The sequence below is a fragment of the Danio rerio genome, chromosome 14 (assembly GCF_052040795.2).
Source record: "Danio rerio strain M-AB ecotype USA chromosome 14, GRCz13ab, whole genome shotgun sequence".
Lineage (NCBI taxonomy): Eukaryota > Metazoa > Chordata > Actinopteri > Cypriniformes > Danionidae > Danio > Danio rerio.
The window spans coordinates 53695165-53708069 of record NC_141034.1 but is presented as its reverse complement, the minus strand read 5'-3'; the positions used below and the strand labels follow the sequence as shown (position 1 = coordinate 53708069).

The 12905-nt window shown below is 38.0% G+C and overlaps 1 protein-coding gene across 5 annotated transcripts in view; it reads right to left on the bottom strand.

The window, feature by feature from the left end:
- The window catches only part of nsd1a (nuclear receptor binding SET domain protein 1a), a 1446438-nt gene that overhangs the window by 1413667 nt on the left and 19866 nt on the right, over positions 1-12905 (bottom strand). For 3 of the 5 annotated variants that reach the window (XR_015507840.1, XM_087281857.1, XM_087281856.1), the window contains exons 5-12: positions 10984-12751; positions 9732-9844; positions 9335-9545; positions 9160-9251; positions 9021-9074; positions 6003-6051; positions 1786-1922; positions 1562-1696 (exon numbers count right to left, since the gene is read on the bottom strand). Coding sequence is in view for 2 of the 5 variants with exons in the window: in XM_087281857.1 (XP_087137983.1) it covers positions 1562-1696; positions 1786-1922; positions 6003-6051; positions 9021-9074; positions 9160-9251; positions 9335-9545; positions 9732-9844; positions 10984-12751 (2559 nt within the window). In the remaining 3 variants the exon portion in view is untranslated. Of the gene's footprint in view, positions 1-1561; positions 1697-1785; positions 1923-5315; positions 6052-6649; positions 8149-8477; positions 9075-9159; positions 9252-9334; positions 9546-9731; positions 9845-10983; positions 12752-12905 lie in introns of those variants that run through there. The other 2 variants (XR_015507841.1, XR_015507842.1) reach the window with 2 other exon arrangements.

The window sequence follows — 12905 nt, the reverse complement described above, 5'->3', positions numbered from 1 at the left end:
AGTTTACTGCTGAACTCATTTTGTCATGGTAAAATAACACAGAAATCGAATAATAACACTTCAGTCTCCTGCCGAAGCTCAGACGCGCTGCTTTGAGAAACTGTCAATCACAGCTGTCAATCACGATGACACGCCCAGCATTAAATTACTGCTAAAAACAAACTGTTTACAAAAATGAAGATCTGCACCTATTTCAGCACAATAACCAGTGCCTTAATCCACCAGAACTATCTTTCGGGACATTTTATTGCAAGTGTAATATTTTTTTTTATTTGGGCTCAAGTCTCCTTCATTAACACGGAGGAGGCGGGCTTTATGACTTGTACTGCAGCCAGCCCCCAGGGGGCGATCTAACGGCCGAAACCTTCACTCAAACGTAGGCTTGCGGCACACTTGGTGTAGACTATCCTGTCACAAAATGCAGCGAAAATTCAACACGACGGTCGGCAATAGTTTGCTTACAGTGTTCACGTGTTTACACTCAGAGAGCAGCATTTACAACTTTCAATATTGTAGTGATATTAACGTACTGTAAACTAAGTAACTTAGAAATCATTTTGACTAAGGTCTGTCTGTAAACACTGAAAGAGTACAGCTGACCATACCAACTATAACTTTGCCATCGAAATGAACAAAGAAAGTGCGCTGATCACACACTTACTGCATCTGTAGACAGGACAATCAACACATACTGGAGCTGCGTCTTTTTTAAAGGAGACGAGCAGCAAATCCGGATCTCACCATTGATGAGAAATGCTCTCGAGTAAAAAATGTTCCAAACAAATGCATTTCTGCCGCGCGCCACGTCTACAGATCCACGCGTGAGTCTAGCAGCGTCTCATAGAGAGAAAATGAAACAAAACCTTCACATTATGAAAGCAACACTGGCGACCCGTATCTCCAAACAATTCTTATTCTTTTCCCACAACTTTTGGCAACACGACGTGTGTCGTCTCTCTGCCGTCTGAACACTGTTTCAGGTACAGTCTAAGAAAGCTAGCATGCATATTAATGAAGTTGCAGCACATTCATAATAGAGCGCGCTGATTGGTTTGAACCAAGCCTTACTCATGAATGAATGCAATGCACTCAGAGACGCAATACGGGACGCCTTGGTACAGACGTCCAGTCTGCACGCTGGAATACACGCTATTATTTCATGACCGTGACGCAGCTTCAAAAATTCGTTTCAAACCGGAAGTACGAATTTACTTGAAATAACGCAAAAACAACCAATTTACACTTTTTAGTGAAATATAGGTGTCGTAATAGTGTTTTTAGCAGTGTGGGACACATATACCACTGTCAACAGCTCAAAACATGTGTTTTGGTGTTTCGTGACCCTTTAAAGCCTAAAGGGTCAGTTTCAGAGAGTTACTCTGAAACTGACCCTTGTGTGTGTGTGTGTGAAGTTTCAACTCAAAATACCACACAAAGACACACACTAGGGACATCAGAGACTTATTTTACATCTTATACCAGTGTTCTAGAGAAATTATTTTGTCTCTCAAAATGGTTTTAATGTTCTTCTTCCAACATTTACTTTATGTAGTCATTTTACCTGGCAGACATTCTCCTTCAGCGATGCCCCTCCGCCTCTCTCCACGGATCTTTTATTGGTCGAGAGTCCAGACAAATCACCAGATAATGAATCTCTGCTGGAAAACGCACTGTCATTGAGTCCTGCAGCAAAACCCTAAAACAATCAAACACAAAAAGCAATTATAACACATATTGTAAGTGTCTCTCTGCAGCACTTGATGATAACAGCAGGCGAATAAAGACCTCAGAGATCAGCGAGTCTTCGTTGTTAATCTGAGGTTTAGATGGACTGCTCTGCTCTCCTTCAACCGGGATCTGACTCACACTGGGAACATCCGGCTGGATCGGGGAAGACGTTCGTAGTTCACCCTCACTTTGTGCTGTAAATGAGGTAAACAGAAACAGTAACGCTTGAATTAAGGGATCAATTCTTACTATTACCAACCTAGTCGGTTCCTAATTTAATGCATTTGTTATTTTTACGTAAATGAATTATATTTTTACAATAGTGTATCTGACTACTTACATAAAATGCACATAAATATAAATCACTCAAAATCTGTATAATCAATTTTCGAAAGAAGGCATGCAAATGCAGAAACTTTTTCACATTTGAATATCAAATATGATGCTGTACGCATCATATGGGTGAAAAAAGAGATAAAAAAAGATTCTCTTTTTTTCTGTGCTGCATCTATATAAAATTAAAAAGACCAATTTTTGCTGAGTAAAAATAAAAAAGTGCATAATTAAGATCTGTTTATCTATGTGCATTTTTGTTGTATAACATGTCTTTATTGAGTTTTTTCAAGATTTTACAATAATTCAAACATCAATACCGAAAACTTACCCTAGACAGGCTTAGGGGGAAAAAACTGATTTAATAATAATCCTTATTTAAAAAAAAATTATAAAAATAATTTTATAGTAAATTAATTAATAAATAATAATAATATTAATAATAATAATAAAATAATGATAATAATAAATAAATAAAAATAAAAAATAATTCTAATCAAGCACCAATTAACATTCCACAATTTCAGTCCTCCGAAGCTTCTTCAATATCTCAGTTTTTTACAAAGTTCAAAAACACCTCCCAGATATCACAAAATTCAGAGGATTTTTTTCCCCTATTATATATGTGAGCTTTTCAAGAGCCAAGCATGTAATAAGGTTTATCTGTGTGCATTTTTAAAAAGACATTAAATGGCACAAATAGCGCCGCAAACATTAAGAAAAAAATAATTCAATAACTAATTTTAACAAAATCCTAGACTGACAAGATTCTTATTAGCTGCATGCTTATTATTGAGATCTTGATTAAGATATAATCTTAATTGATTATTAAGATATATATTAGGATATTTATAATTGAAGAGTTTAATGCAAATGCAAATGCCGCTAAACGCCACATCCGCCAAAACTGAGATAATGACATTGAGTGAATGCTTTAGGCATGTACAACACCATCAACAAATAGTTTTGCTTCAAATCATCCAAATCCCAGGGTCAGCTCATTCAGAAATAACAGTTTGTTGGCAAAAGCCTCTAAACGCCACCTGCCTTTGACAGCAAAAGCTGCTATATCCCGAGAACCAATCAGAAGACACGAATCTAATCATGTTTTCAATGTAGCAGCGCACTGATACGCCGGCTTTTATGAGGAGATGTTTTACTCCGCTTCCGATGTTAAAAGTCAGAGTTTGATGAACTGGATGAGCCTGTCCCACTGTCAGTGAATAGCAAATGTTCCTTACCTCAAAACTCTGTGCATTATAAGCGAAAGAAAACACAATGTGCAGTCGGAAGTGTAGCATGCATTCATAACGTGTTTTTGCTCAGTGACGCTATGAATGAGTCTGATTTACTATAGCTAGATTAAACAGTAACTCCAATTTCACGAAAGACTAAGCTAAAATGCTGATTTTTATCCTTCATGTTAATTTAAGAACTTAAAGGGTCACGAAACACCAAAACACATGTTTTGAGCTGTTGACAGTCGTATATGTGTCCCACACTGCTAAAAACACTATTAGGACACCTATATTTCACTAAAAAGTGTAAATTGGTTGTTTTTGCGTTATTTCAAGCAAATTCGTACTTCCGGTTTAAAACAAATTTTTGAAGCTGCGTCACGGCCATGACATATTAGCGTGTATTCCAGCGTGCAGACTGGACGTCTGTGCCAGAGTGTGTCTTATTACGTCTTACAGTGTGTTGCATTAATGCATGAGTAAGGCTTGGTTCAAACCAATCAGAGCGCTCTATTGTGCAACTTCATTAATATTCATTACTGTCACAGTGTTTAGACGACAGAGACGCCACGTTGTGTTGGCAAAACAAACGCGAAGTGTTGCTTTTATAGTTTGCTCCAGTGAAGTTTTGTTTTCATTTTCTCTCTGTGAGAGCGCAGCTGGAGTCACGTGTGGATTAACAGTGTACCCAACGCTCGACAACAATAACTTACGTGTCTAAGGAGTAACATTGTTTACCTGAGAGCTGTTCTCATCTGCAAACGCTGAGACCCGGATTCGCTTGTAGTCTTCTCTTAATAAAGACGCGGCTCTAGTTGCTGGTGATTGTCCTGTCTCTACAGATTTGGTAAGTGAGCGACCAGTGCTCTTTGTTTATTCAGTTCGTACTTTATTCGTATCAAACAAACTATTGCACTGAGTGTAAACAAGTTTGCACTACAACTAAACTATAACCTCGTGTTGGATTTTGTGACCGGAATAACCCACGCTGCTTTCTAACACTACCTGCCGTGTGCATCTGAGTTTCTGGGAAATGCTGAGTTTTTTTTCTCTCATTCTCCGTGCGCTATCAAACATTGCATGAAAAATACACGCTTAGAGCAGTTCCTCGAATCAAATATCTCGTTTGTCGCGAGGGACATGAATGAATTCCCTGAATGAAAGAGCCAAACTGCAGTTAAAGTCCACCATTTAATAATTTGGCAAATAATTTGACTACAGATGTCCATGTAAACACAGTCACATTGTCCGCTGTGGTTGTGTGTTTTGACTCTGAAATTCAGCGCGCCCAAATAGACACTCCCACACCATGCCTCTTTTCTTCCTCCGACACTCCCCCCTAAACAGAGCTGGACACGCCCACTTTTCTGACTTTTTCCAAAGTAGAGGTGTGAAAACACCCTGCTGAAACGAGGGGGTTTCATGGCCCTTTAAGTATGGTGAGAACGACAGCTTCTAAAATTGTCTGAGAGGCATCCCTTTTTGCGCAGTAGGCCAACCTTGTGTTTTATTTGCCAATTTAAGCTATTTTTTAAAAGATAAAAATAATATATAAAATTATAATTATTTATATTACTTTATAATACCTACATATCTGATAAGCTTTTAATATTAATGCTCAATGCACAGATATTGATCACAATGTTTTTACACTGCATTTAGTTTGCAATGTTTACATCGCTCTACTTACATTAAATCTAAATCCTAAATATCAGAAATGACAACAGATTGTTCAGATTTAATTAATGTCAGTTTTTAATGTTATTGATTAATGCGCTTACTTGACAGATTTCATTCATTCAATTTCCTTCTGCTTTGTCCCTGGTTCATTAGAGGTTGCCACAGCGGAATGAACCGCCACTTACTTGACAGATTTATGTATTTTTAGGTGGTTTGTGTAATGTGTTTAATGTTTGATTAAATAATTTTGTAATTGCTTCTGTAGTGATTTTTCAACTAATTACACTGTCTTGGAGGATTTAGATGTTTTCCATAAAAAGCAGAAGTAAATTTAGCTGGTTTTGACACAAAAGAAAATCTACCTTGTTAAAAACCAAACAATTGTCTAAAGTGACATTTATGAAAAAAAGCTATTTAATTTACTCGCTAATAACCTTGTCATTACCTATAAAATGAAACTGCTGAACCTTATCAGAGGAGCCTGATAGAAAATGCTCATTTACAAAAAAGCGGCCAGATGGATTTAGTTGGTTTTGCATCTGAACTCTTCACTTATAAAGCACATATTCTGCATGATCTTATTCTACAATGCTAATCCTAACAATATCTAAACCTAACCACTACCTTACCAACTATTATTAAGCATTAAATGATGCATTTATTTAGTTACAATAAATTGTGACAACAGAAATAAACATTATTGCAACTGTTTTGGAAAAAAATATGGTGGTGAATCATTTATGTAAAGTGGTTATAAAACTTAGGCACCACTTATTTTGTCCCACACTAAATCATAACGTGTGATGTAGAATATAAAATACAAATATGGAAACGTTGTTTTGGTGCACTTTTTAACAAATATCTCATAAAGTGTTTATTACTAATGATTGGATAGACTAAATTGCATCTTAAAAGCTTGTATAACAAAGCCTTATTTTTACATTGTTTAAGCCATTTTGTGTGTACAACTTAACAAATCCAAGTCAGAATAAAATAACAAGAGTTACATATGAGAAAACAAACCTGATACAGCACATGGGCTTGATGGTGGAGGTCCAGCCTCTTCCTGTTTCTGAAAAAACAACAACAACAACAGGAACATTGCTTAACTATTATTTAGCTTTGCTTAGCAATGATTAGCTTAATTGCTTTGTTTTAATAACAGTGGTATTTCCTAATAGATTCATGATACTTTTAACAACTCACTTTATTTATTACTAAAGCTGTAGTAAAAAATATGCTGTAAAGATGGTGCACAGAATCAATTCTGTGTCAATTTGGAGATTTTTGTTACTGTTTATAAATGTAGCCTTGAGCAGTGTTTCTCAACTGGTGGGTCGCGATCCAAAAGTGGGTCGCAGGAACATTTTCAGTGGGTCACGGAGTGTGTGGTCAAAAAAAACAACAAAAATAAAAATTTGTACTTATTTTGCTTATACCGGACTTTTATTTTGTAATGCGTGCGCGACAACCCCACCGTTTGACATGTGAAATTTCATTTAATTGTTGCAACAAATTTGCCGAATCGCAAGTATGACCCTGAATATGTAAAGTAAGAATATATATATTGACGACAAAAAAGACAAAGCCTCAGTGTGATATGTAGTGAGGTGCACTCATAAGAGAGCATGAAACCTTTGAAATTAAAACAACATTTAGAAACCAGAAAACTTGTTTTATTAAGTTTATTATTAACTGTATTTGTCGTGTTTACTTTGTAATATTTCTATAATTTGATCCATTTTGTTAAAAGACAGCAATAAAATATTGTTTATTTGTAAGTCTTGGTAAATTTCTTATGATGTATCTGTCACTACTTGTGTATGTTAACAAATAAATACAAATTAATTATAATTCCTAAAATTGTATTATAGTTTCTAAAAATTTGGGTCGCAGCTTGATGACCATGTAAAAATGTGGGTCCCATGGCCAAACCAGTTGAGAACCCCTGGCCTAGAGTGTCATCTACAATTAAAAAGTAGACTAGTGCGCCATCTACTGTTAAAAAACCATCTACTGTTAAAAACAGGCCTAGAAAGCCACCTACCGTTAAAAACTAGCCTAGAGTGCATCTTCTGTTTAAAACTAAAATAAATTAATTTTGTTAAAATGAATGTAGCTTAGAGTTCCATACGCTGGTAAAAACTAGCCTAGAATGACATCTACAGTAAAAAAGTACCCTAGAACGCCATCTACTGTAAAAAGGTAGCCTAAATGGCCATCTACTGTTAAGAAAATGTAGCCTAGAGCATCATGTACAATTATAAACTAGCCTAGAGCTCCATGCACTGTTAAAAACTAGCCTAGACTGCCATCTATTGTCGAAAACTAGCCTTTAGCGGCATCTACTGTTAAAAAGTAGCCTAGAGAACCATCTACTGTTAAAAACTAGCTTTAAAAGCCTTCTACAGTTAAAAACTAGCCCAGAGGACCATCTGATGTTAAAAACTAGCCTAGACTGCCATCTACTGTTAAAAAGTAGCTTACAGCGCCATCTAAAGTTGAAAACTAGCCTAGAACGCCATCTACAGTTAAAAACTAGCCTAGAGCACCATCTACTGTTAAAAACAAGCCTAGAGCGCCACCAAATGTTAAAAAGTAACCAAGAGGACCATCTGATGTTAAAAACTAGCCTAGGACGCCATCTACTGTTAAAAACTAGCCGAGCGCCATCTACTGTTAAAAACTAGCCTAGAGAACCATCCGATGTTAAAAACTAGCCACGAAAGCCATCTGAGGTTAAAAACTAGTCTAGAGCACCATCTACTGTAAAAACTAGCCTTGAGTGCCATCTATTGTTAAAAACTAGCCTAGAGAACCATCTGCTGTTAAAAACTAGCCACGAAAGCCATCTGAGGTTAAAAACTAGTCTAGAGCAAAATCTACTATTAAAAACTAGCCTAGAGAACATCTGCTATTAAAATCTAGCCACGAAAGCCATCTGAGTTTAAAAACCAGCCTAGAGCGCCATCTACTGTTGAAAACTAGTCTAGAGAACCATCTGCTGTTAAAAACTAGCCACGAAAGCCATCTACTGTTAAAAACTAGCCTAGAGTGCCATCTACTGTTGAAAACTAGCCTAGAGAACCATCTGCTGTTAAAAACTAGCCACGAAAGCCATCTACTGTTAAAACCTAGCCTAGAGCGCCATCTACTGTTGAAAACTAGCCTAGAGAACCATCTGCTGTTAAAAACTAGCCAAAAAGCCATCTACAGTTAAAAACTAGCAAAGAGCGCCATTTATTGTTAAAAACTAGCCACGAACACCATCTACAGTTAGAAACAAGCCTAGAACGACATCTATTGTTAAAAAGTTGCCTTGAGCGCCATCCGCTGTTAAAAAATAGCCTAGAGCTCCATCTACTGTTAAAAAATAGCCTAGAGCGCCATCTACTGTTAAAAACTAGCCTAGAGCGCCTTCTACTGTTAAAAACTAGTCTAGATCGCCATCTACTGTTAAAAACTAGCCTAGAAAACCATCTGCAGTTAAAAACTAGCCACGAAAGCCATCTACTGTTAAAAACAAGCCTAGAACGCCATCTACAGTTAAAAACTAGTCTAGAGCGCCATCTACTGTTAAAAACTAGCCTTGAGCGCCATCTACTGTTAAAAACTAGCCTTGAGCGCCATCTGCTGTTAAAAACTAGCCTTTAGCGCCATCTGCTGTTTAAAAGTAGCCTAGAGCACAATCTGGTGTTAACAACTAGCCTAGAGAGCATATTCTGTTTAAAACTAGCTTAGAGCACCATTTGCTGTTGAAAACTAGCCTTGAGCTCTATCGGCAGTTAGCTAGCCTAGAGCGATGTCTTTTGTTAAAAAACTAGCCTAAAGCGCCATATGCTGTTAAAAACTAGCCTAAAGCATCACCTGCTGATAAAAAGTAGGCTAGAACGCCATCTACTGTTAAAAAAAAGTAGTCAAGAGTGTGTTTTCAGTTTAAAGCTCAGAATTAATTTCTCAAACTCGCCACAGCTCTATTAATTCCTATAATACTACCATTAAACAAACACATTCCACATACTGAACATCACGAAACATTACCTCCAGATCTCTGACACCCGATTCCTCTGGGTTCGTTTTGTGTTGTCTACTCTCCTGATTTAAAAATAAAAATATATAACATTAAAATACATGGTAAATCCTTAAAAACATTTCACATATGCAGACCACACACACTCACCCCTTTCTTTGGGATCTTAACAGACTCCCCTTCAATAGCGCAGTCTAGAACTTTATGCACAGACTTCCGTGGCCTCTTTCTTTCCAAAGGAGCTGCAAGTGCAATATAAATCAGGTTTATACATTCAGCTGACAATTACAAGTACAGTAAGCCATCCTAAACAACCCGTTCTCACCAGATTTCTTCTCACACGGCTCTGTCTCTAATGATGTTGCACAGGATGGAGATTTTGGTGCTGAAGGAGGAACGAGAACATCTGCAGGGGGTTTCTGCTCTTCTGCTACGACATGATCAAGGGGTTTTTCAGCTGAAGAGCTTGAAACAGCATCAAGTGTGATCTGGTCTGATGCCGGCTGTTCAGGAGTAGTGTTAGAGATACAAGATCCCTTCAGGAAAGACATGAGAGGATTTAATGTATGCGCTCACCTCAAGATTTGGTTACCCATATGCATGGCCATACACGAAGTTAACGTACTACTGAATATGCTGTTCTCTTATTTACACCGTCTAAACCAGCAGTTCTCAATCCTGGTCCTCACCGGTCTAAATGATGGGATGATCATGTAGCTTACCGTTTTACAGGACTCTGTGGATTTCTTAGTTTTCTTCTTCGAGGGAAAAATTTGTTCATATTCTTCCCCGCACTCAATCAGCCTCTTGCTTGGCTTTCGAAGTCTTTTGTTTTCTGAGAAGACAACAATTTAATTAAGTATAATGGTTATATTTCTAAAGATCTTTGCATTTTCATCCACAATTTTCGGAAGTTAAAACATAAATTCGACATAAAATTTTGATTGGGTTCGATTTTTTTTGTTTTTTTGCACCAGTAAAAAAAGCATTTTGAGAGATACCTGACAAAAGTCTTATCGCCAAAAAAGTTGTAGGAGGAACAAATAATAACTCAATTTCTAGTTGATCATCTAGTATTAAGCGTGGCTTATGTGAATGACAAAAGGCCTCTAGATTACACTTATTTTACCAAAATAATACATGATCATGCCTTTGCTTAGACTAAAGTCTCGTCACTGAACAGAAATAATGTCAAGTATAGAATATAAAGTCCTGCTGCAGTGGAAACAGAATGAATATTGTGTCTGACTCCATCATGAGCTTGGAGGACTGCATCCATACATCTCTGACATGACTCAAATCACTGATTAATAAAGTCATCTGGAATGGCGAAGAAAGCGTTCTTGCAGGACTCCCAGAGTTCATCAAGATCCTTTGGATTCATTTTCAACGCCTCCATTGTATTCCAGACATCCTCAATAATGTTCATGCCTGATGACTGGGCTGGCCAATCCTGGAGCACCTTGACCTTCTTTGCTTTCAGGAGCTTTGATGTGGAGGCTGAAGTATGAGGAGCAGCGCTATCCTGCTGGAGAATTTGCCGTCTCCTGTGGTTTGTAATGTAATGGGCAGCACTCTGCAGATCTCTCGCACACCCCCATACTGAATGTAACCACAAACCAAGATTTCTGTGAGAATCTTGTGTCCATGTGGGTTCCAGTAGGTCTTCTGCAGTATTTGTGATGATTGTGATGCAGATCAACAGATGAGTCATCTGAAAAATCCACCTTCTGACACTTTTCCAAGTGATCAACTAGAAGTCGAGTTATTATTTTTTGCATTTACAACTGAGATCAATGACAAGAGTTTTGTCAGGTGGGTTAAAATTATGTAATTTAAATTTAATGTATAAAGCTGACCCAATGTTGTGGTTGACCCAACATTCAGATAGGGATTCAAAAAAAAAAAAAAAGAGAAAGAAAATATCTTCAGATTGCAAAGACTTCATTGATTATTCAATTTTTCAGGACTTACCTGAAGCATCTTTTTTATTCGGGACGTCAGAGTGAGCCGATTCCTGAAGACCGTCTTTGAAGACTCCATTGGGCTCTGTGGACACACTCTTCACCTCATCTAGAGTCGAATCAACCTGATCGCTCTTTGGCTTGATGCTTTTCCCAAGTTCCGACTCGAATGTTTTCCAGCGCTTTTTAGGAGCAACCTTGGAGATGGTTCCCTTAGCGCAAACATCAGTAACCGCAGCAGAAACATCACTAGACTTTGGAAGATCTCCTAACAAAGGCAAACTCTTGTCAAGTACATCCAAACCTACAGGTGAGATTGGTTTCTTTAACGGAGAGACTGAATCTATAACAACGTCAGGCTTTTGACTTTCCTTTTTCACTGTTGATTTCAGCTTAGCTTTGCTTTGCTTTGAGTTGTTCGGTGTTGATGTTTTTCCAGGCAAGCTGCTTTGCTCTGCAAACTCCTTTTCACAAAGCACCTCATTTGGTGGCTCTTCTCCAACAGGGATGAGTGAAGGTTCTTCCTTTATTAACGAAGACGGAGATGTTGGAGGAAGAGTTAAAGGTTTCCCTTCCTTCTCCCGGCTGTCATGCAAATCCTTCAAGAGCATCAGGAAAGTACTGAATTTGTAGTTCGAATCGGCACGGAGCGGAGATTCTCCAGAGCTGCATTCCTCTTTAACAAGAGATCTAAATGAAAGCTCCTTGATGTCTTGAAAAGCGTCCATTGGAGAGATCGAAGGAGATGGGATGGATGAAGACGAGGTGTCTGAGAACATGCTTTCATTATTTACTTTAGATTCAGATTCCTCGTGTGATTTAGGCGGAGGATCTTTGTGAATGCCATTTTTTTGGGGCCGTTTTTTAATTCTTTTAATTGAAGTTGGGTTTGGAGGGGAGTCGGAGGCATCCACTGATTCTTCACTAGACTCGCTGTTATTTTTTACCTCCCAATTTTGTTTGGATAACTCATGGTTTGTTTGGGACGAGTGTTCAGAACTTGGCGAGTGAGAATTTGGCTCGTGGCTTAAGTCTTTTTCCTTGGTTTCTTCCCCGGCGGCGAGTGCTCTCACAATTAAGCCACTGCTGGCAGGCAGATAGTGAGAGTGCATGGCAAAAGAGCCATCCGACGAGCCCGGGGAACTGCTTTCCTTCAGTCTGGAGCTTGTAGCTTTAAGTGTTTTGTCTTTGGGCGTTGACTTCTTTAGCTTACTGTTCTTCAAGCATTTTACATCAGTTTTCTTCCCCGGTTTGTCCACGCTGTTCTTGCTCGTCTTCTTACATGCTTGTACTTTTGTAGTTTTAGTGCTCAACTCTTTCTCCAGCTCCACCTGCAGCGATTCGTCGATACGTTTTGAACACAGAATCCTCGGTACAGAGTCGATATCTGAATACGGACTATCTAGCGGGTCTGTGGCTATGGATGGTTTGTCTGATGAAGGGTTTGATTTGGATTTAAATAATGAAGGGGTCTCGCTTAATTTGATTGATTGAGATTGGATCATCTTTTTAGTTGCCTTCTTTTTGCTTGCAGTGCCGGGTTTTAGTCTGTTCTTAACGGATGCATTGAGTCCATTGGACAAAAGTGAGCTTGATGGTGTGGACAGTGTTGTAGACTTTGGACAAGCAGGGTTTTTTTTGTGTGCCTTGTCTTCTGTAATTGGCACGCACACATCCTGGATTAAAGTCAATGGAGGTTCGCTGTTTAACTGTTTGGTTAATGATGCCTCTGCCTCCAAGACACTAGCTTTCCACGATGGAATTAGACGCTTGGGAACCTGCAGAACAAATATATTTTATTATGTTACGTTTATGCAATAAAAATAAATAACTAAATAAATAATCAAGATAGAGTGTAAAAAAGGTAATAAGATGCATTTTTTAACTCTTTAAACTAATTAAACACTTTACATTATTCGAAAGAAAAGGCGT